The sequence below is a fragment of the Nerophis lumbriciformis genome, linkage group LG09 (genome assembly GCF_033978685.3).
Source record: "Nerophis lumbriciformis linkage group LG09, RoL_Nlum_v2.1, whole genome shotgun sequence".
Classification (NCBI taxonomy): Eukaryota; Metazoa; Chordata; class Actinopteri; order Syngnathiformes; family Syngnathidae; genus Nerophis; species Nerophis lumbriciformis.
This window is the reverse complement of record NC_084556.2, coordinates 18937492-18957895: the sequence shown is the minus strand read 5'-3', so window position 1 is coordinate 18957895 and position 20404 is coordinate 18937492. Positions and strand designations below refer to the sequence as shown.

Genomic DNA, 20404 nt, shown 5'->3' with positions numbered 1-20404 from the left:
TACATCAAAGATACATTTAACAGCATTTATATCTAGGGGCCCTCATGTATAATATCAATATTAATGTAACTGAGGGTGTACAAATTACTATTAACTATCTGTCATTTAGCTGGGGATGCCCTACAACTACCTCCAGGGGTCCCTGCACCCCACTCTATGTATTTAGTTAGTTAGCTTTTTCTTTGGCCCACCCCTATAATGTTATTCATTCTCTCTGCCTACAGTAAAAAAAAATCTATATCTTGACAAAAAAGTACATTGACTAGTGTGTTGTTTGGGAACAGTTAGTAATAGTTATGTGCAGTAAAACTTTTCATGAACTCAACTCACCTTAATTTGTGTTGGACGTCTTCAATGAAGAGAGCAGTTATGATTTTGGTGTACAGAGTAAACAACTAAAAACTAAGGTTTTGGGCGTTGTTTTCTCTATAACCATACATTTGTCTAAATATGGCCAAGAACACGCATTATTGTGGGTTTCCTGCACGTCATCTTCATCACTAAAGGAAAAATCGAATCTGCGGGAGACAATTCCTTTGCCATTTTCAAGTATGTTTTTAAGGTTTTTTTTAGTCGTCAGCTTGAAGCGTCCCTCTGTCTCTGTCTCCTTCATCGTCATGTGTTATGATTTTGCTTACTAGTTTCGATGACCCGCCTTATCTTGCCTCTGATTGGCCAGTCTGTAATGTTTCGGCCTTACCTTAGCCAATTGTCACTCATCAACCAATCATCATGGATTTTCTCCGTACGTATTGATGTTCATCCAGGTCAAAATATTTTCTCCATATTTTTGGCCCGTGTTTGCAGTCCATTTTCTCCCTTTGTAGCTTGTAGCTTCGATGTAAGCTACCTCGCTATATGTGTCTAAAAGTAGCTAAGCTACCGCCAAGCTACTGGAACTGTAGTTAAGCTACATAGCTTAGCTACATGTAGCTTGTTACTGCCCATCACTGAGTCCCTGTCTACATTAAGCCGGATAACTCCTTAAACGAATAATTATCTAGCCTAAGCATCGTGTCAGCCACACTAAACCATCGTTTAAGGTCCCCCTCCTTGGATAATTTTTTACACGGGTAAGTGCGCCGTGTATTTCTTGAATCTCCGGCTCTTAGCTTTGTGTGGACTCATTGATCGTTTACAAACTGAGTTCGGAGAGGAAGTGATGCCAGAAAGACCGCGCCCCACACAGGAAGTGACGTCAGAAAGAACGCGCCACTGCCAGCTTCATAACAACCTGTATCCACTCGGAGGTAAACACTAGAAAGATGGAGGCGTCTAGACATGCCCGTGTTTCTCCTTCCTCTACATGTACAGACACTTGTGGAAATCACACATGAATACCTTAAGAGAAAGCGATTGCAGCTATTTGGGATACAACACTTCTCAGACGGCAAGAGAACTTCCGAATGTCCAGGTCAGCTGGGATTCTACTTACCGAAAAACTTTGTCCATTCGTCGAAGGAGATACAACGAGAATGCAGGCTCCCATGGATGTGATTAAAAAAAGGTAGCGTGTGCTTTCTGTTACCTGGCCGGCGAGTGAAGACTATGGAAAACATCGAATGCTTTTGGATTGGCAAAGCAGACTGTACCAGTTATTGTCCGCCATGTATGTCGCGGACTCAACAAATTATAAGTATATAAAGTCACCAAAAAGGAATGGACAATGAAGGTGAAGGCAAAAGAGTGAGGAGTGTCCTGACCAGATATCTAGCTCCCTAGATTGATTGATGTAAAAATGTTCTTTATCACATTGTTTACTTTCACGTGTCCATGAAAGATTTGATTAATTTATGATGGCTCAGGTGTGATTCACTACAATAGGGCCCCACAGCACACTGGATTCCAATTATCTGAAATACCACAACACTGGATATTGTTCAGATAAGTTACATTTAATTTAAGAACTTGCACACAAAGCAACACTGGAGGTGACTATGACGTGCGCATTTTCCGCGCGTGCGTAATAGGTCGCGTTGCGCCGGCGGACGGAGGGGTGCAGGGGGTCTTAAACGACCATTGTGTGTGTGTGGACAAGGATAAGATTAAGTGGGATTTACCCTGGATGACCTAAGCCGGTTTAGTGTAGAAGGGGCCTGAGTCTATCCTATCCTAAGTTTGTCCCACATATCCACTGAGGCTCAGTCACGCTGGAACAGATTCGGCGTGAACTACAGCAAATCTATTAGCCCAATCCCTGCGTGATTTATGAATTGATTAGTGTGTCGATGGTTGTGATTAGCAGAAACAAGCCCTACTGAAGTCTGTAAACAAACGAGTGACGGCCGCCTGGCAAGGAATTGTTGGACGCTGCTTACATCGATGTTCTGCTTCGCTTCTCATCCGACTGCACTTTGAAATCCAATCGAGTAAATCATTGCGGTCAGAGAGCGTGTACTACAATTGGAAATTGCGTCCCACGTCGTGACTTTTTGGAAAGGTTAAGCACATACGAGACGTTTAAAACCCCAGGAGGTGAAAATGCGGGGTTGCGGGCGTGTAATTGTCCCCGTGAGAAAGAACCACGCCGTCTGGGACTATGGGGAGTCAATCACACTGCAGCGATGACATCCACTTAGGATACTCAGAATGGTATGGGTGAAAAATGCGTGTAACAAGAACCATGTGTCCATCTCTTAACCTTAACACCCTTTCTGGCCCACCCCCCACATTTCCCATCTGTGCCCTTCAAGCCCTCGCTGGAGTCGCCTCCCACTTCCCTCCTTCCTTCACAAGCGCTCTGTTTTTGTTTTCCAGCCCCGGCGCTTTGCACAGGAAATTGTATACACTGGGAGCATTCAGGAAGGCGGAGGGCACCCCCAGTTTGGATATGTGGAGAGAAACGATAAAAAGAGAAGTAGAAGTCAGCTGTTAGTTGCTTCAAATCTGCGGCCACAAGTTCAAACCCAGAAGTCAAACATCTTGCAGGCGTTTTGCATTATAAATAGAACCTTCTTGAGATTGGCCTCCCTTGCATTGGTCGCTGTCGGCTACAGAGGAGCCAGTGAACGAGGAGGCTGTGGAATGACGGAAAAGAGGAGGAGATAGAAAGGAGAACTGGCAAGTGGAAGGGGGGGAAAAGTCCCAACAACAGGAAACCGAGCGATTCCAACGCACTCTCCGCCGGTCCTTCACTGATAAAGCAGCGCCTGCGACTGAACTAACTCACAAAATTCCTGCCAGAGAAATGCCACTCTGACTGACGTCACTTCTCGTCCCTCCAGTCAAAATGTGAGCGGATGCGGCGCATTTGGGAGAAGATCGCCGCGGACGTCCATGCGCCGGCTTTTTTGATCCTGCACCAGCTCGCCCTCGGCTCGGGGTCATATGGATCCATCTTTGCGTTTACAAGGAGCCGCTAATCACCTGGACCGCTAACTGGAACCACATGAGGAATAAAGGGACCAAGCAGAAGACCAAGAAGAAAGGCGGCGAAAATGTGTTCGGCTGTGACCTGACGGAACATCTCCAGACCTCAGGACAGGATGGTAACACATCGCTTTTCTCTGTCACTTTGTCCCGTAACAGCTTTAACCCTTCACTTTTTGACCACTAACTTTAAATGGAGACAAAATGGTGGATGACCGTGTAATGTTTCTTAAACTTAATTACCATTCATCCTACTATTGGCTGAGCTCACTGGTCATTTTTGAAGCTTGGGTGTGGCTGTCTCTCGTTCTTTTTGGGTCAATTTCCAACAGCAGTGACGAAGAGTCTCAGTGACTCGCCGTCTGGGCCTTGCCGCCGCCTGCAGGAAACCAGCAGAGACACAAAGAACACGATGGTCAAGCAGAGACTTTCACAGTAACCGGTTGTGTAAAAAAACAAAACAAAAAAAAAGTCAGGCATATGGGAAGGTAACTTTAAGGAAGGAGTGGGGGCATTCACAATGTAAGGCGGGGCTTTGGATCCAGGAAGTGAGGGAGGAGGATGGGGGTGGGAGGGTGGGTGGTTGCTATGGTTACGCCGCCTGTGTCATAGAATTGAGCAAACATGTGTTTGTCATATAGTTTATATTGAAAAGCAAGCAATGTGTTGGTCCAATATCACAGTGAAGAAGAAAAAAGTTCAATATTATTATCATGGTTCATATGTTTGCAGTCCGCCTGGTTTTATGACACGAGAATGAACCGAGCAAAATACATAAAAAGCCAAGGTCAATCAATCAATCAATCAATCTTTATTTATATAGCCCTAAATCACAAGTGTCTCAAAGGGCTGCACAAGCCACAACGACATCCTCGGTACAAAGCCCACATACGGGCAAGGAAAAACTCACCCCAGTGGGACGTCGATGTGAATGACTATGAGAAACCTTGGAGAGGACCGCATATGTGGGTAACCCCCCCCCTATAGGGGAGACCGAAAGCAATGGATGTCGAGTGGGTCTGACATAATATTGTGAGAGTCCAGTCCATAGTGGATCCAACATAATAGTAAGAGTCCAGTCCATAGTGGGGCCAGCAGGACACCATCCCGAGCGGAGACGGGTCAGCAGCGCAGAGATGTTCCCAGCCGATGCACAGGCGAGCGGTCCACCCCGGGTCCCGACTCTGGACAGCCAGCACTTCATCCATGGCCACCGGACCTGTGCCCCCCCCCCCTCAAGGAAAAGGGGAGCAGAGGAGAAAAGAAAAGAAACGGCAGATCAACTGGTCTAACAGGGGGGCTATTTAAAGGCTAGAGTATACAAATGAGTTTTAAGATGGGACTTAAATGCTTCTACTGAGGTAGCATCTCTAATTGTTACCGGGAGGGCATTCCATAGTACTGGAGCCCGAATAGAAAACGCTCTATAGCCCGCAGACTTTTTTTGGGCTCTGGGAATCACTAATAAGCCGGAGTTCTTTGAACGCAGATTTCTTGCCGGGACATATGGTACAATGCAATCGACAAGATAGGACGGAGCTAGACCGTGTAGTATTTTATACGTAAGTAGTAAAACCTTAAAGTCACATCTTAAGTGCACAGGAAGCCAGTGCAGGTGAGCCAGTATAGGCGTAATATGATCAAACTTTCTTGTTCTTGTCAAAAGTCTAGCAGCCGCATTTTGTACCAACTGTAATTTTTTAATGCTAGACATAGGGAGACCCGAAAATAATACGTTACAGTAGTCGAGACGAGACGTAACGAACGCATGAATAATGATCTCAGCGTCGCTAGTGGATAAAATAGAACGAATTTTAGCGATATTACGGAGATGAAAGAAGGCCGTTTTAGTAACACTCTTAATGTGTGATTCAAACGAGAGAGTTGGGTCGAAGATAATACCCAGATTCTTTACTGATTCGCCTTGTGTAATTGTTTGGTTGTCAAATGTTAAGGTGGTATTATTAAATAAATGTCGGTGTTTAGCAGGACCGATAATCAGCATTTCCGTTTTCTTGGCGTTGAGTTGCAAGAAGTTAGCGGACATCCATTGTTTAATTTCATTAAGACACGCCTCCAGCTGACTACAATCCGGCGTGTTGGTCAGCTTTAGGGGCATGTAGAGTTGGGTGTCATCAGCATAACAATGAAAGCTAACACCGTATTTGCGTATGATGTCGCCTAGCGGCAGCATGTAAATACTAAAGAGTGCAGGGCCAAGAACCGAACCCTGAGGAACTCCGCACGTTACCTTAACATAGTCCGAGGTCACATTATTATGGGAGACGCATTGCATCCTGTCAGTAAGATAAGAGTTAAACCACGACAAAGCTAAGTCTGACATACCAATACGTGTTTTGATACGCTCTAATAAAATATTATGATCGACGGTATCGAAAGCAGCGCTAAGATCAAGAAGCAGCAACATAGATGACGCATCCGAATCCATCGTTAGCAGTAGATCATTAGTCATTTTTGCGAGGGCTGTCTCCGTAGAGTGATTTGCCCTGAAACCGGATTGAAAAGGTTCACAGAGATTGTTAGACACTAAGTGTTCATTTAGCTGCTGTGCGACAATTTTTTCGAGGATTTTCGAAATAAAGGGAAGGTGGGACACCGGTCGGTAGTTTACCATGAGGTCAGGATCAAGGTTAGGTCTTTTGAGCAGAGGATGAATAACCGCTTTCTTGAATGCTAGGGGAACAGTGCCAGAGGAAAGTGATAAGTTTATAATATTTAGCACTGATGGACCTAATAATACAAAAAGCTCCTTGATAAGTTTCCCAGGAAGTGGGTCAAGTAAACATGTTGTTTGTTTTATCCCACTTACACGCTGTAATAGTTCCTCTAATGTTATTTCATCAAAAAGAGAGAGACTATTTTGTATTGCAGTATCCGTCGTAGATACAGTTGTATCTGTGTTCATAGAACCCAGTTGTAGCTGGGATGCGTTGTCTTTAATCTCCTTTCTAATGAGTTCAATTTTCTTATTAAAGAAATTCATAAAGTCATCTGCCGAGTGGGTGGAGCTATTGGGAGGAGTCCCTTGTTGGGTTAGCGATGCTACTGTACTAAACAAAAATTTAGGGTCGTTTTTGTTGAGGCGGATGAGATTTGAGTAATATTTAGCTTTAGCTAAGGTAAGCATGCGTTTATACGATATTAAACTATCACTCCATGCTTGATGGAAAACCTCAAGCTTGGTCGCGCGCCATTTGCGTTCCAACTTTCTACATGATAATTTATGAGCTCTGGTTTCCTCTGTAAACCATGGGGTGCGCCTTTTAGGGGCCCTTTTTTGTTTTAGCGGTGCTATACTATCAATGGTTTTGCGCAGGGCATTGTCAAAGTTGTTAGTGAGGTTATCAATAGAGCCGACATAATTTGGGAATGGTGCCATTACCGAAGGCAGTAGGTCAGCAAGAGTCATCGTTGTGGCGGCATTAATGTTGCGGCTGCTATAGCAGCTATTATTATTATTAGTTTGTTGACAATGAGTCAGAACTTCGAATTTTATAAGGTAATGATCGGACATTACTTTAGTATACGGGAGTACCATAACTTTGGAGGTGGTGACACCCCTGACCAGCACTAGATCTATCGTATTGCCGTTGCGATGCGTAGGTTCATTTATTATTTGTGTAAGACCACAGCTATCAATTATAGTCTGGAGCGCCACGCACTGAGGGTCCGATGGGGTATTCATATGGATATTAAAGTCCCCCATTATGATTATATTGTCTGCGTGCGTCACTAGATCAGCAACGAACTCTGAGAATTCATTAATAAAGTCCGAGTAGGGCCCTGGGGGGCGGTAGATAACAGCCATATCGAGAGGCAGCGGTGCGACAGACCTCATAGTAAGCACCTCAAACGATTTGTATTTATTATTTAGGTTAGGGGTAAGGTTAAAGTTTTCATTGTATATTAGTGCGACCCCCCCACCCCTTTTAAGGGGACGGGCAATATGCGCATTCGTATAGTTAGGAGGAGATGCCTCATTTAGCGCAAAAAATTCGTCTGGTTTGAGCCAGGTTTCGCTAAGACCAATGACGTTAAGATTGTTGTCTCTAATGACCTCATTAACTAATAACGTTTTGGGAGACAATGATCTTATGTTTAAAAAGCCCATATTATAAGTATTGGGCTGTTTTGACGAGTTTTTGTTTAAATTATCCGTAGTAGAAATATTAATAATGTTGCGTTTATTATACGTAGTGCACTTTAAATAGTTTCGACCATATCTAGGAATTGATACGACGGGAATTTTCAGATTGTTTGCTTGATGCTGCGATCGACTGAACGCATCATGATTTGCCACCTCAGTAGAATGCATATCTACCCCGGACACATTCACAACAGAAAACATATTATGTGAGTTGTGTGTTATTCTAAGAAAATTGCTATGCGTACAGGAATTATCCAGCCTGGCGCTGGCTAGTTCTAGCTTAACTGACTCCTCACCCGGACTAGCAGGCTCTGTAATTGCCTGTGACCGGGCTTGCTCTAGTGTAGTTAGTCAAATGTGACTTAAACAGTAGTCTATATTCTTAGACAGGATGATGGCGCCTTCCTGGTTAGGGTGAAGGCCGTCCCTCATCAGCAAGCCTGGTTTGCCCCAGAAAGAGGGCCAATTATCAATAAACGTTAGTCCCTGTTGTCTACAGAAGCTAGCCAGCCACTTGTTAAGCGAGACTAATCTGCTATATCTCTCATCATTGCCTCTCGCAGGCAGGGGGCCAGAGACAATTACTCGATGCCTGGACATCTTTCTAGCGAGATCACAAGTCCTGGCTATGTTTCTCTTTGTAATCTCTGACTGTCTCATTCTAGTGTCATTGGAGCCAACGTGTACAACTATATTCGCATAACTAGTGGTGCGATTAGCCTGTCGTACGTGTTTACTAGGCCTGTTGCGAGTTAGCTCCCTAAGATTAGCCTCTATGTCAGGTGCTCGGGCCCCCGGGATGCACTTAATTGTGGCTGGTTTGCTAAGCTTTATGTTTCGGGTGATGGAGTCCCCTATGACTAAGGTGTGGTGCCCGGTAGACTGGGGTGTAGGACTAGCTAAAGAGCTAAATCTATTATGCGTCTCAACCGGTACACCGTAGCTTGTAGGCCGCTTAGGACTGCTACAGGCTGGGCTAGTTAGCTCGCTACAGCTAACGCTAGCAGATGTGTCCGCAACATCTAAAGTTACGAGATTACTCTGCTCTAACTGGCGGACACGGCCCTCTAGCAGAGCCAGCCTCTCCGTGAGTAAGGTGCAAGACGCGCAGGAAGCCATACTCACGGTGTTTTCTGTCACCGAGTGAAGTTCCTGCTGTCTTCCGAGAAGTCCTGGTCACGGTGTGCAGGAGTAGACTCCTTCTGACCGGCGCCCGGCGACGCCTTTCTCCGCGCTAGCTTCGTTAGCTTAGCAGCTAGCTGCTAGCTAGCTGCGGGAGGGGTGGAGAGACAGAGATCGGGTGATTTGCAAGTTAAATAGTACTACTAAATATGTTGAGAAAGTAATAAAGAAAGCTGCAGAACAATTTAAAAGCACACAAATAGAACGATACTTAGCTTTTTCGAAACAGCGAGCAGTCAGCGAGCAGTCACGCACGGTAAAAAAAAGTGAAAATAAACCTAAATACAAAAGTGAAAAACATTGAAAGACAGGGTTGTTATATTAGGATGGGGAGGGGGGCTCTTTGATACTCAACTTAAGAGCTTATTAATTGGTTCTGTGATGGAGCTCTTATCTCAAAACACTTGTATCTCAAATCAACATCTCCCATTGAAATTAATTTTATTTGATTAAATCGGTGCCAAGCAGACATGTAACATGTAAAAGAAAAACAAACATTTAGGTAAGAAATATTGTTCAAAACAATACAATATTATGAGTATAAACAAATACAATAATTAATAACAAAGTATAATGTAAGTATAATCTACAATATTTACTTTTATAGTGTTTCCTTTCGGCTGCTTCTCTTTTAAACACACCATCAGCAAATTTTCCATATGTTCTTGGATTGAAGTCCGTCGTTTGGATATTATTTGAACATTCTTGACTCACTCTGCTTCAGTATGGTGCAGACTAGCAGAGATTTGCTCAAATTCGCTCGTGTTTTTGAGGATTTCTTTTTTTCATTCAATGAAAATTGTCGACTGTCCTTCAATGCTATTAATGCTAGCAAGTAAGACCAGATGTTTCGGTTGGATGTAGCAAATAAGTGTAATATTCTAAATTAAACCCATTAATAATGAACGTATTTCATTTTTAGAATATACCTGGTGTAAATGAAAAAAAAGTAGTAATACTTGCACTGCAATCTCCCATTGGCATTCAGAGTTAAGGGGAATGGTTCTGTGACTAGGAACGGATACCGAATTTGGTACATTCACAGGTACAGACCATATTCCGTACTACCGGATATCTACGCACGTAAAATCAAACGGTACCATAATTTGAAATCTTTGTTGCACATGACGTTGCAGACTATGCAGCGGCTCAAACACTTGGCGAAGAAACAAGCAGTCAAGCAGCACTCAGAGTGGACTTAGATGAACTGCCTTTAGGTCATGTCTCAGTTTTCAAAGTCAGCAAAATAAGTATGCCTGATTAAAAAAAGAAAATGCTCAAAATGCGCTAGCTCGATGCAAATCTACATTAGATTTGCCATAGACATGCTCCTGATTAGCATTAGAGATTTTACATAGCAATTTCAACAGATGAAAACTACAACTAAGATGCACGTTAAAATCAAACAGCTGTTGTGTAATAAATACAATACTTACAGTATAAACACTTTTTAGGGCATAACAAAAACTAGATTCCGCTTAAAGGCAAAGACTAGTCCCTTGCTCGGCAACACACTGTAGTCTATACACTACTGCCATCTAATGTCTTGGAATTGTAACTGCATGCAAAGTATACTACTTGCAAATGAGACTCAGAAGTGTAAGAAAACAAGATATAACAACTGGACAGCACATTTATTATTATCAGCTAATTATTAGACAAACTAACATTTATTAACACATGAACACACACAAAATTATCAAAACTTGGTACGGTTGAGTACTGGTATCGATTCCCAGGTATAAGGAATTGGCACCGTATCAATTCAAAGGTGAAAGGTAGGGATGTCCGATAATGGCTTTTTGCCGATATCCGATATTCCGATATTGTCCAACACTTTAATTACCGATACCGATATATACAGTCGTGGAATTTACACATTATTATGCCTAATTTGGACAACCAGGTATGGTGAAGATAAGGTCCTTTTTTAAAAAAATTATAAAATAAAATAAGATGAATAAATTAAAAACATTTCTTGAATAAAAAAGAAAGTAAAACAATATAGAAACAGTTATAGAAACGAGTAATTAATGAAAATTAGTAAAATTAACTGTTAAAGGTTAGTACTATTAGTGAACCAGCAGCACGCACAATCATGTGTGCTTACAGACTGTATCCCTTGCAGACTGTATTGATATATATTGATATATAATGTAGGAACCAGAATATTAATAACAGAAAGAAACAACCCTTTTGTGTGAATGAGTGTGAATGAGTGTAAATGGGGGAGGGAGGTTTTTTGGGTTGGTGCACTAATTGTAAGTGTATCTTGTGTTTTTTATGTTGATTTAATAAAAATAAAAAATAAATTAAAAAAGCAATACCGACAATTAAAAAAAACGATACCGATAATTTCCGATATTACATTTTAAAGCATTTATTGACATCTCTAGTGAAAGGTACCCATTCCTAGCTGTGACTAAACAGCAATCTATTCTTGTATGCATTTTTATCCAGATTTGCACCAAAATGTAGGGGTTTCTTTCTTGACACGTGAAACTCCTCTGCAAGGTTTATTGAAAACACTTTAATTTTACAATCATCTTCCATGTTTGATCTCAAAATGTTTGTTTTTAATTGCGCTCTATCTTAAAATAATTTTCATAATGGTCTCCTAGCAGAGAATCAATGTCGATTTAATTACAGGTTGTAAGTATTCTTCAAATCTAATTAAACACCAAAGTTATACTGATACTGCTGGAGCAAAACATCTTTACATTTTGATAAACAATCACAATGTAAGAATAATAAGAGTACGCTTGGTTCATCATCACTCATAAACCAGCAAGCAGCCTGCTATAATACGTATAAATAACACCATATTTTGTTCATTTGTGTTAACAGTTTGGCCTTGGCAGAGGTCTGCACTTCACATTCAAATTAGGGTTATTATGGAACTACTGAAACAAATCAAAGTGTGAATCAAATGTACAGTATGACATAACGTTTTCATGTGTAATATCGCACACAAAACCAGAAAGTTGTCAGTTGTATTTATAGATGCCACTAATATGAGCACATTTGTTAGGAGGTCCTATTAAAAATGTTTTGCAACCGCACACGCACACACACACACACACACACACACACACACACACACACACACAAAAACACACATGCATATACACACACGCATACACACACACACACACAGTTTAAAGAGGCAACGTTTAATTTAAAGGTTTAAAGGTTCAAAACAAGGTCACCATAAAATGTGTTTGCAGACTTATAAAACTACAACCACAAGGCAACCACTTTAATAACGTGCAAGGAATGATGCTTCTCATAACCCTCGAGAGATCCTGGGGACCTTTTGTGTCCATTTCTGGGTTTTTTCAAGTCAGGAATATTTGGGTCAATCATTGGATGGGTACCATTTTCTTACATTTCCGTCGTTTTCTACTCAAAATCTGTTAAGACATGTTAAACTACAAACCCCAAAACCAGTGAAGTTGGCATGTTGTGTAAATCGTAAATAAAAACAGAATACATCCATCCATCCATTTTCTACCGCTTATTCCCTTTGGGGTCGCTGGAGCCTATCTCAGCTACAATCGGGCGGAAGGCGGGGTACACCCTGGACAAGTCGCCACCTCATCGCAGGGCCAACACAGATAGACAGACAACACTCACACTCACATCCACACACAAGGGCCAATTTAGTGTTGCCAATCAACACTTATTGTTTGCAAATATTAGCTCATTTGCAATTTTATGCCTGCAACATGTTTCAAAAAAGCTGGCACAAGTGGCAAAAAAGACTGAGAAAGTTGAGGATCATCATCAAACACTTATTTGGAACATCCCACAGGTGAACAGACTAATTGGGAACAGGTGGGTGCCATGATTGGGTATAAAAGCAGCTTCCATGAAATGCTCAGTCATTCACAAACAAGGATGGGGCGAGGGTCACCACTTTGTGAACAAATGCGTGAGCAAATTGTCGAACAGTTTAAGAACATTTCTCAACGAGCTATTGCAAGGAATTTAGGGATTTCACCGTCTACGGTCCGTAATATCATCAAAAGGTTCAGAGAATCTGGAGAAATCACTGTACGTAAGCAGCAATACCCGTGGACTTCGATCCCTCAGACGGTACCGCATCAAAAAGCGACATCAGTGTGTAAAGGATATCACCACATGGGCTCAGGAATATTTCAGTAAACCACTGTCAGTAACTACAGTTTGTCGCTACATCTGTAAGTGCAAATTAAAACTCTCCTATGCAAAGCCAAAGCCATTTATCAACAACACCCAGAAATGCCTCCGGCTTTGCTGGGCCCGAGCTCATCTAAGATGGACTGATGGAAAGTGGAAAAGTGTTCTGTGGTCTGACGAGTTCACAATTCAAATAGTTTTTGGAAACTGTGGACGTCGTGTCCGCCGGACCAAAGAGGAAAAGAACCATCCGGATTGTTCTAGGTGCAAAGTTCAAAAGCCAGCATCTGTGATGGTAAGGGGGTGTATTAGTGGCCAAGTAATGGGTAACTTACACATCTGAGAAGGCACCATTATTGCTGAAAGGTACATACAGATTTTGGAGCAACATATGTTGCCATTCAAGCAACGTCTTTTTTATGGACGCTCCTGCTTATTTCAGCGATACAATGCCAAGCCACATTCTGCACGTGTTACAACAGCGTGGTTTCGTAGTAAGACTGGCCTGCCTGTAGTTCAGACCTGTCTCCCATTGAAAATGTGTGGTGCATTATGAAGCCTAAAATACGACAATGTAGACCCCGGACTGTTGAATAACTTAAGCTGTACATCAAGCAAGAATGGGAAAGAAATCCACCTGAAAAGCATAAAAAAATTGGTCTCCTCAGATTCCAAATGTTTACTGAGTGTTGTTAAAAGGAAAGGCCATGTAGCACAGTGGTAAAAATGCCCCTGTGCCAACTTTTTTGCAATGTGTTGCTGCCATTAAATTCTAAATTAATGATTATTTGCAAAAAAATATTTAGTTTCTCAGTTCAAACATTAAATATCTTGTCTTTGCCGTCTATTCAATTGAATATACGTAAGTTGAAAAGGATTTGCAAATCATTGTATTCTGTTTTTATTTACGATTTACACAACGTGCCAACTTCACTGGTTTTGGGTTTGTACTAAATAAATGCATTTGCCTACTTCAGACAAAAAAAAGTTGTACAAGGTTGTGAAGGCAAAGATGTCTGAAAGTAACAGAGGTGAGTTCTTAACATACAATTAGCAAATAAATTAAACAAAGCCACGTAGCATTTATGCTAATAGCATGTTAACACAAAGTATGTTACAGTGATTAAAAAAAAAAAATAACATCAAAAAAATATGTTACGTAACAGGACAATGCTGATATTTTAAAGACATTTAAGGAAAACAAACTTAAAGTAGTAATACATCAGGAGTAATACAAATATGTAGGATTTAAATGATAATTCATTATAAAAATCACATTTTAGGGAAGTGGTGACAGGCAACAAATGCCTTTTTCCCAGGGTTTAAGGTAGTTTGAACTCATCTTTACATTTTTATGACTTGAATAAAAGGAAATCTATGATTAATTTTGTCTTTTCTGACTTATGAATGTTGTTATAATGTTGGATACTCCTGTTGTACAATGCCAAAGCATCAAATTACAAACGTATAAGGTTCATGCATTTTGGCGTGAGGTTGCATGCAGTTTGTCGATGCACCACAGCATATCCAATACATAAAATCCAAACCACAAGGAAATGTGTCAAATGTAGGTCATCATAGGTCTTCTATAAATAAATCACCAATCAAAATCAACGTGGAGGACACTTTTTTTTATACCAAAAAATATTTCAGAGGTAATTTTCATCATTTACACATTTTATTTCCTGGGGATGCACACGGCACCAATTCTGTGCTATGCCGCCTTTGATGAAAACAATTCCGGAGGAATTGGTGTGTGTATATATATACACATATATGTGTGTATATATATATATCCATCCATCCATCCATCCATTTTCTACCACTTGTTCCTTTATTGGGGCCGCGGGGGGTGCTGGAGCCTATCTCAGCTGCTATATATATATATATATATATATATATATATATATATATATATATATATATATATGATGTGTGTGTATGTATGTATATATGTATATATGTGTGTGTTTGTGCTTGTGTGTATGTATATATGTGTAAATATGTATATGTATATATTCATAATATATATGTGTGTGTATATGTATACATTATATACATATATATATATACATATACATATATATATATAAGTATATGTATATGTATATGTATATGTATATACATATATATATATATATATATATATATATATATATATATATATATATATATATATATATATATATATATATATATATATATATATATATATATATATAAGGGGACGGCGTGGAGAAGTTAGTAGAGTGGCCGTGCCAGCAATCGGAGGGTTGCTGGTTACTGGGGTTCAATCCCCACCTTCTACCATCCTAGTCACGTCCGTTGTGTCCTTGGGCAAGACACTTCACCCTTTGCTCCTGATGGCTGCTGGTTAGCGCCTTGCATGGCAGCTCCCGCCATCAGTGTGTGAATGGGTGAATGTGGAAATACTTTCAAAGTGCTTTGAGTACCTTGAAGGTAGAAAAGCGCTATACAAGTATAACCCATTTATCATTATATATATATATATATATATATATATATATATATATATATATATATATATATATATATACCTGTATATATGTGTGTGTGTGTGTGTGTGTGTGTGCGTACGTGTGTACAGGTGAAACTCAAAACAATTTCAACATCGCGCAAAAGTCTATTAATGCCAGGAATTTAACTTCAAATGTAAAAAAAAAAGTGAAATAAAGTCATGACATGCACAGTGAGTTATGTCAAGCCTTTATTTGTTATATTTTTGATGATCAATATATATATATATATATATATATATACATACATACATACAGGTATGTATATACAGACAACCACTTTGACACTTTTTTTAGAATGGACCTCTGTTCCTTAAATTTAGAATTTTGGGGAAGCTGACATTAATTGTCGTTAGGGACAAACGTGTGATTGCATTTTAAAGACCTCTTAGGGACAGTGGAGAGTGTCTGTGTGTTTACTTAGTGCACAGGCATAAGTCAAGACAGGGACACTGTTGAGCATCCAGCATTTCATCGCAGGCACGCAACCTAGAGTCCAATCAAGTCAAACGTATGAGAACATGGCTGGAAGTCTCTCTGAGTCTCAGATGAAAGCAGAAGAAGCACTGCTAAAAATAGGTTTTGGACTAAGATCCATGCAAGTCAGGGCGTATTTGAATGCAGGAATAGTCTGCACTGGGCAGAGCGAGCACCAATTACATGCACTTGAACTACAAAAATGTGCGCATGTAGCAAAGAAAGGCATCATGTTAGTGCTTTAGTTAGACTAAAAAATCCCCAACTAAGGGCTGGTGCAGTCAAACAGAAGATGATGTACCGTATAAGCAAGCAAAGCTGTGTTGGTCACTGGTAGCCCTTTTCTATTAGAGGAAATGTCGTAAGTAATACCCGCTACAAGGACTGGGTGTGTCAACCTTCCTCTGAAACAAACAAACCATTTTTAACTTCCTGTCAAAGGCCACCTACAATCAGTAAGCCTTAGGGACCGTAAACAAGTCCATACCATTAAAGGCAACGTGACGGCGCAGTGTTGGTCATCAAGGTTGACAAAATGTCTACATTTTAATAGCTGGGAGTCTGGACTAACAAAAACATTTTCTATTGAAGTCCCTCAGGTTCTGCAGAAATGTGCAGAGTTTATCGAGAAGCACGGGATTGTTGACGGGATCTACAGGTTGTCAGGGGTCACCTCAAACATCCAGCGGCTCAGGTATTTTGCAATATCGGGTTTGGAAACAGATCTTATGACGTTCCAGATTACTGCGCATCTCATTTTGGTCACATGGGCATTGTAATAAATACATATATGCCATATATATTTTCTCACATCTTGCACAAACAGTTTGATTGTGAGCGATATGAAGTGGTGTTAAACAATCAAAGCATATGCGTGTGTGTGTGTGTGTGTGTGTGTGCCTGCAGACAGGAATTCAGCTCTGAGGCGTGCCCTGATCTTACAAGGGAAGTGTACCTCCAGGACATCCACTGTGTGGGTTCCTTATGTAAGCTGTACTTCAGGGAGCTACCCAATCCTCTGCTCACCTATGAGCTGTACAGCAAATTCACCGTAAGTATGCTCAGACGCACGGTCAAACACATCGTAGGTGCCATATTATACCATTTTCCGACAATTGGAAATTAGTCTCAGAGGTCCCAAAAACATTGAAAGTGCATTGCCCCAAATCGAGCCTCGATGTTGGAAGTTCACAGGGCTTAAAGGTGCTTTTGCTAAGCCCCTTCACCCTTTTGTGTGTCTGTAGCTTTAATGCTAATGAACCGTGTTAGTCAACGCCTGTCTGCCACGGAGTGTGTGTCTAATAGAAGCCCTATTGTGCACTTTATCCACTTTTTACATATACCCTGTAACTCTGCACTTGTCCAACGTAATAGATGCCATATGTCCGATACAACAACATAACATTCAGGACACATACACTAGCTTAGCTATGTGAGGTGCAGTGCTAACGTTAAAGTCAGAATTTAACAGTAACATCACGCTAGGTTAGCTTATTCACTTAAGAAAAACTAAATAATTAAACTGACAGCTCCCGAGTCGAGTGCCGACTGACCTATACGACAGAACACGAGACTTTATTTTAAGATGTGTAGCGAAGCCATTTTTATTTTTTTATTTTTTTATTATTATTTTAGTTTTTTACAAAGCTATCCTCTTTCATTCATGCCATTTAACACACCAGGAACTTCAAAAGCCACTTTTGTTGAAGCGAACCACTGAGGGAGATGATAGATTTTCCACATATGGCGGACATAAACAGGCTCAAGGGCAGTCCTTCTCAAACAGTGGGGCGGGCCGCTCGGGTGGGGGGGGGGGGGGGGGGGATAAGCGCATGTGACCCTGAGGAAAATGTTTTATCAGTATCATGCAGTAGCTGTGCGCTACAAAACATACTCATTTTTCATGAATCCTGGCTTTCTCATTTTGATTAATTTCCCCTCGGGGATTAATAAAGTATTTCTGATTGTGATTCTGATTGATTAAAAAAAATCAGCAAAAATTGTTTTATTCATTTTTGTTTTGTAGGTTTACATGTTTTTTATATTGTGCTCTGAGTTAATGTTGCTGATCAATTTTGAATGTAGTATTATATTTTTAATTTAATTTTAGATTTTTGGATGGAAGTATCAGATGGTTCAGGTCGGTTAAAAAAAATTTCTTAGTTTAGATAAGGATTTTATATATATATATATATATATATATATATATATATATATATATATATATACATTTATATACACACACATGTATATATATATCATGTGTGTGTATATATATATATATATATATATATATATATATATATATATATATATATATATATATATATATATATTAAAACCTAATTTAAATAGGTCGGTCTGCACCACTTTTGCACTTATTATCCATTTTGCAGAGCATTTTTAGTAGATCACTCAACACGGCTACTAATAATACATGCAATTACTATATGTATTTTGCGCATGGTAATTAGCACTTGTTATTTGGAATTTAGTAGATTAGGCCCTAACTGTACAGTAGCTCCAATAGTTGTACCTGAGACCAATAAACTAAGGTCTGAGACTTCTTAAATAATTTATCAATCAGGGATTAGGCAAGATACCCCTGAGTTTCTAACTGAATCTCAATTTTACCAATATATATTGTACAATTTTATTCTTTGCACAATGTGAAAACAGTATAGGGAAGACACTGATCAAGTGCAATTCACAAAACCAAGTCCATAAAGGTAACACATTTGGTAGAATAGAGAACAGAGATTGTAAGCCCGGCGCTCTCATTCAATTAAATTCCGACATAACTCGCAAACTCCTTTTTTTCTTCCCTTTCTAGATTGTAAAGATGTGCTAGTCAAGGTGTCCAAATACTTGCATGCATTTTTTTGGTTTTCAGGTCTGTGCTTCTTGTTTAATTTGGCACTGAGACTGTAAAACAGCATTTGAAGGTGCTTTTGGACTTCCTGCCATCCCCAATAACCTTCCTGGAAGCTTTCAGGATAGACAGTATATCTGTCACCCTGTGCTTTATTATTATCATTCTTTTCCTGGAACCTTGCCAGCAGACATGCTGCCAAACTCATACAGACTACATACAAATGATTTACTTTATTCACACATGAGGAACAAAAGTAGAAAAACATCTTCAGTCCTTAGTCACATCTGTTTGACCACACGGTCTCCACTGTGGGCTTGTTTCTTAAGTGTGTGTGTCACTAGGTGGGAGCATACTGCGTTTGCACAATTCAGTTCCTACTCCAAATAAAGCGGTGATTGGAATAAAAAAATTGTTTTCACATACAGGAAGCAGCCTCAGTCTGCGGGGATCATGAACGACTTCTTCACATTCAAAAGGTGGTCAGGGAATTACCAACGCCTCACTTCAGGTGAACTATAGCACCATTTTACACCTAAGCCTGTAACCTATTGGAGACTGAGTGTTTGTCAACTATCTTTAGGACTCTGGAGTACCTCACCAAACATTTGGCCCGCCTCGCTACCTTGAGTGCTCAGACCAACATGCACACAAGGAATCTGGCTTTAGTTTGGGCTCCTAATCTATTGAGGTGAGTTTCGCGAATGCAAAATAAAGATTATGTTGGGTAAGCTAAGTATTTCCCAAAAAACAATGTGTGATGTCTATGGATGTTGTCATTCATTCCAGTCAATGTATTCTCTGGGCATTTAATTGGTCGCAACTGGCCTGTTCAGTTAGCCTTAAAATATGTTTTGCCTCATATCCCAGCAGGTTTAATTTTTTTAGCAAATGCAAAGTCCTTCAGCCAAGCAGTTGCCTCCTGGTCTGTTGTGTAGAGGGTGACCATTCCTCCTCTCAGCCTTTGGAGAGGGCAGGCTTCAATGATGTGGTCCATTGTATGCCGCGGGCTAGGGCTACTGCCCCATCTGTGAAGGCTGGCCAAGCACGAGCCATGTCCAGTCCTGAATCTGTTGATGGTTGACCACTGTGTCCTAGGGAGGTCAGTGCCAGGGACCTGTAGGAAAGGGTCTGACACCAAATGTTTATTGGGGACCTCCTTGGAAGCCCATTCCTTCTCCCAAGCTGATTGGATAGGGAAGTCAGTTGGTGGGGTGTTCTACAAAATGGGGCGTCTGGATGGGAGTCCATGGTTGAAGATGTCTTTGTTTATTGGTAGATGAGGGGAGTCTTCAACCTTTTGAAGCATCCTTTAGGTGCGGGCTGTTATGTTGAGGTTCAATGTTTGATAGGACAGGGAACCAGGGGAGTGGTGTTGAACGAATTGTTCCGGTTATGATTCTCATGGTTGTGTTGAGCTGGGTGCCCACGTAGTGTGTGTGGGATGACCTGGACCAAACAAGGGCACAATAGTATGCTGCAGAGTATGCAAGAGCCAGTGCTGAAGTGCATAGTGTGAAGGTTGACGTGCCCCATTTCGTACCAGCAAGATTGAAGAGCAGGTTGTTTCTGGACTTCAACTTAGCCGCCGTCCATTTTATATGTTCCTTGAAGGACAGGGTCCTGTTAAGGGTCACT

The 20404-nt window shown here is 40.7% G+C and overlaps 1 protein-coding gene across 1 annotated transcript in view; it reads left to right on the top strand.

The window, feature by feature from the left end:
* Positions 1–3381: 3381 nt before the first annotated feature.
* arhgap31 (Rho GTPase activating protein 31) overlaps positions 3382–20404 on the top strand; it is a 32217-nt gene continuing 15194 nt past the window's right edge. Inside the window, exons 1-5 of the mRNA XM_061962383.1 lie at positions 3382–3488; positions 16486–16588; positions 16801–16945; positions 19195–19277; positions 19350–19457. Of these exons, the coding sequence (XP_061818367.1) occupies positions 3389–3488; positions 16486–16588; positions 16801–16945; positions 19195–19277; positions 19350–19457 (539 nt within the window). The 5' untranslated portion in view covers positions 3382–3388. The remainder of the gene's footprint in view (positions 3489–16485; positions 16589–16800; positions 16946–19194; positions 19278–19349; positions 19458–20404) is intronic.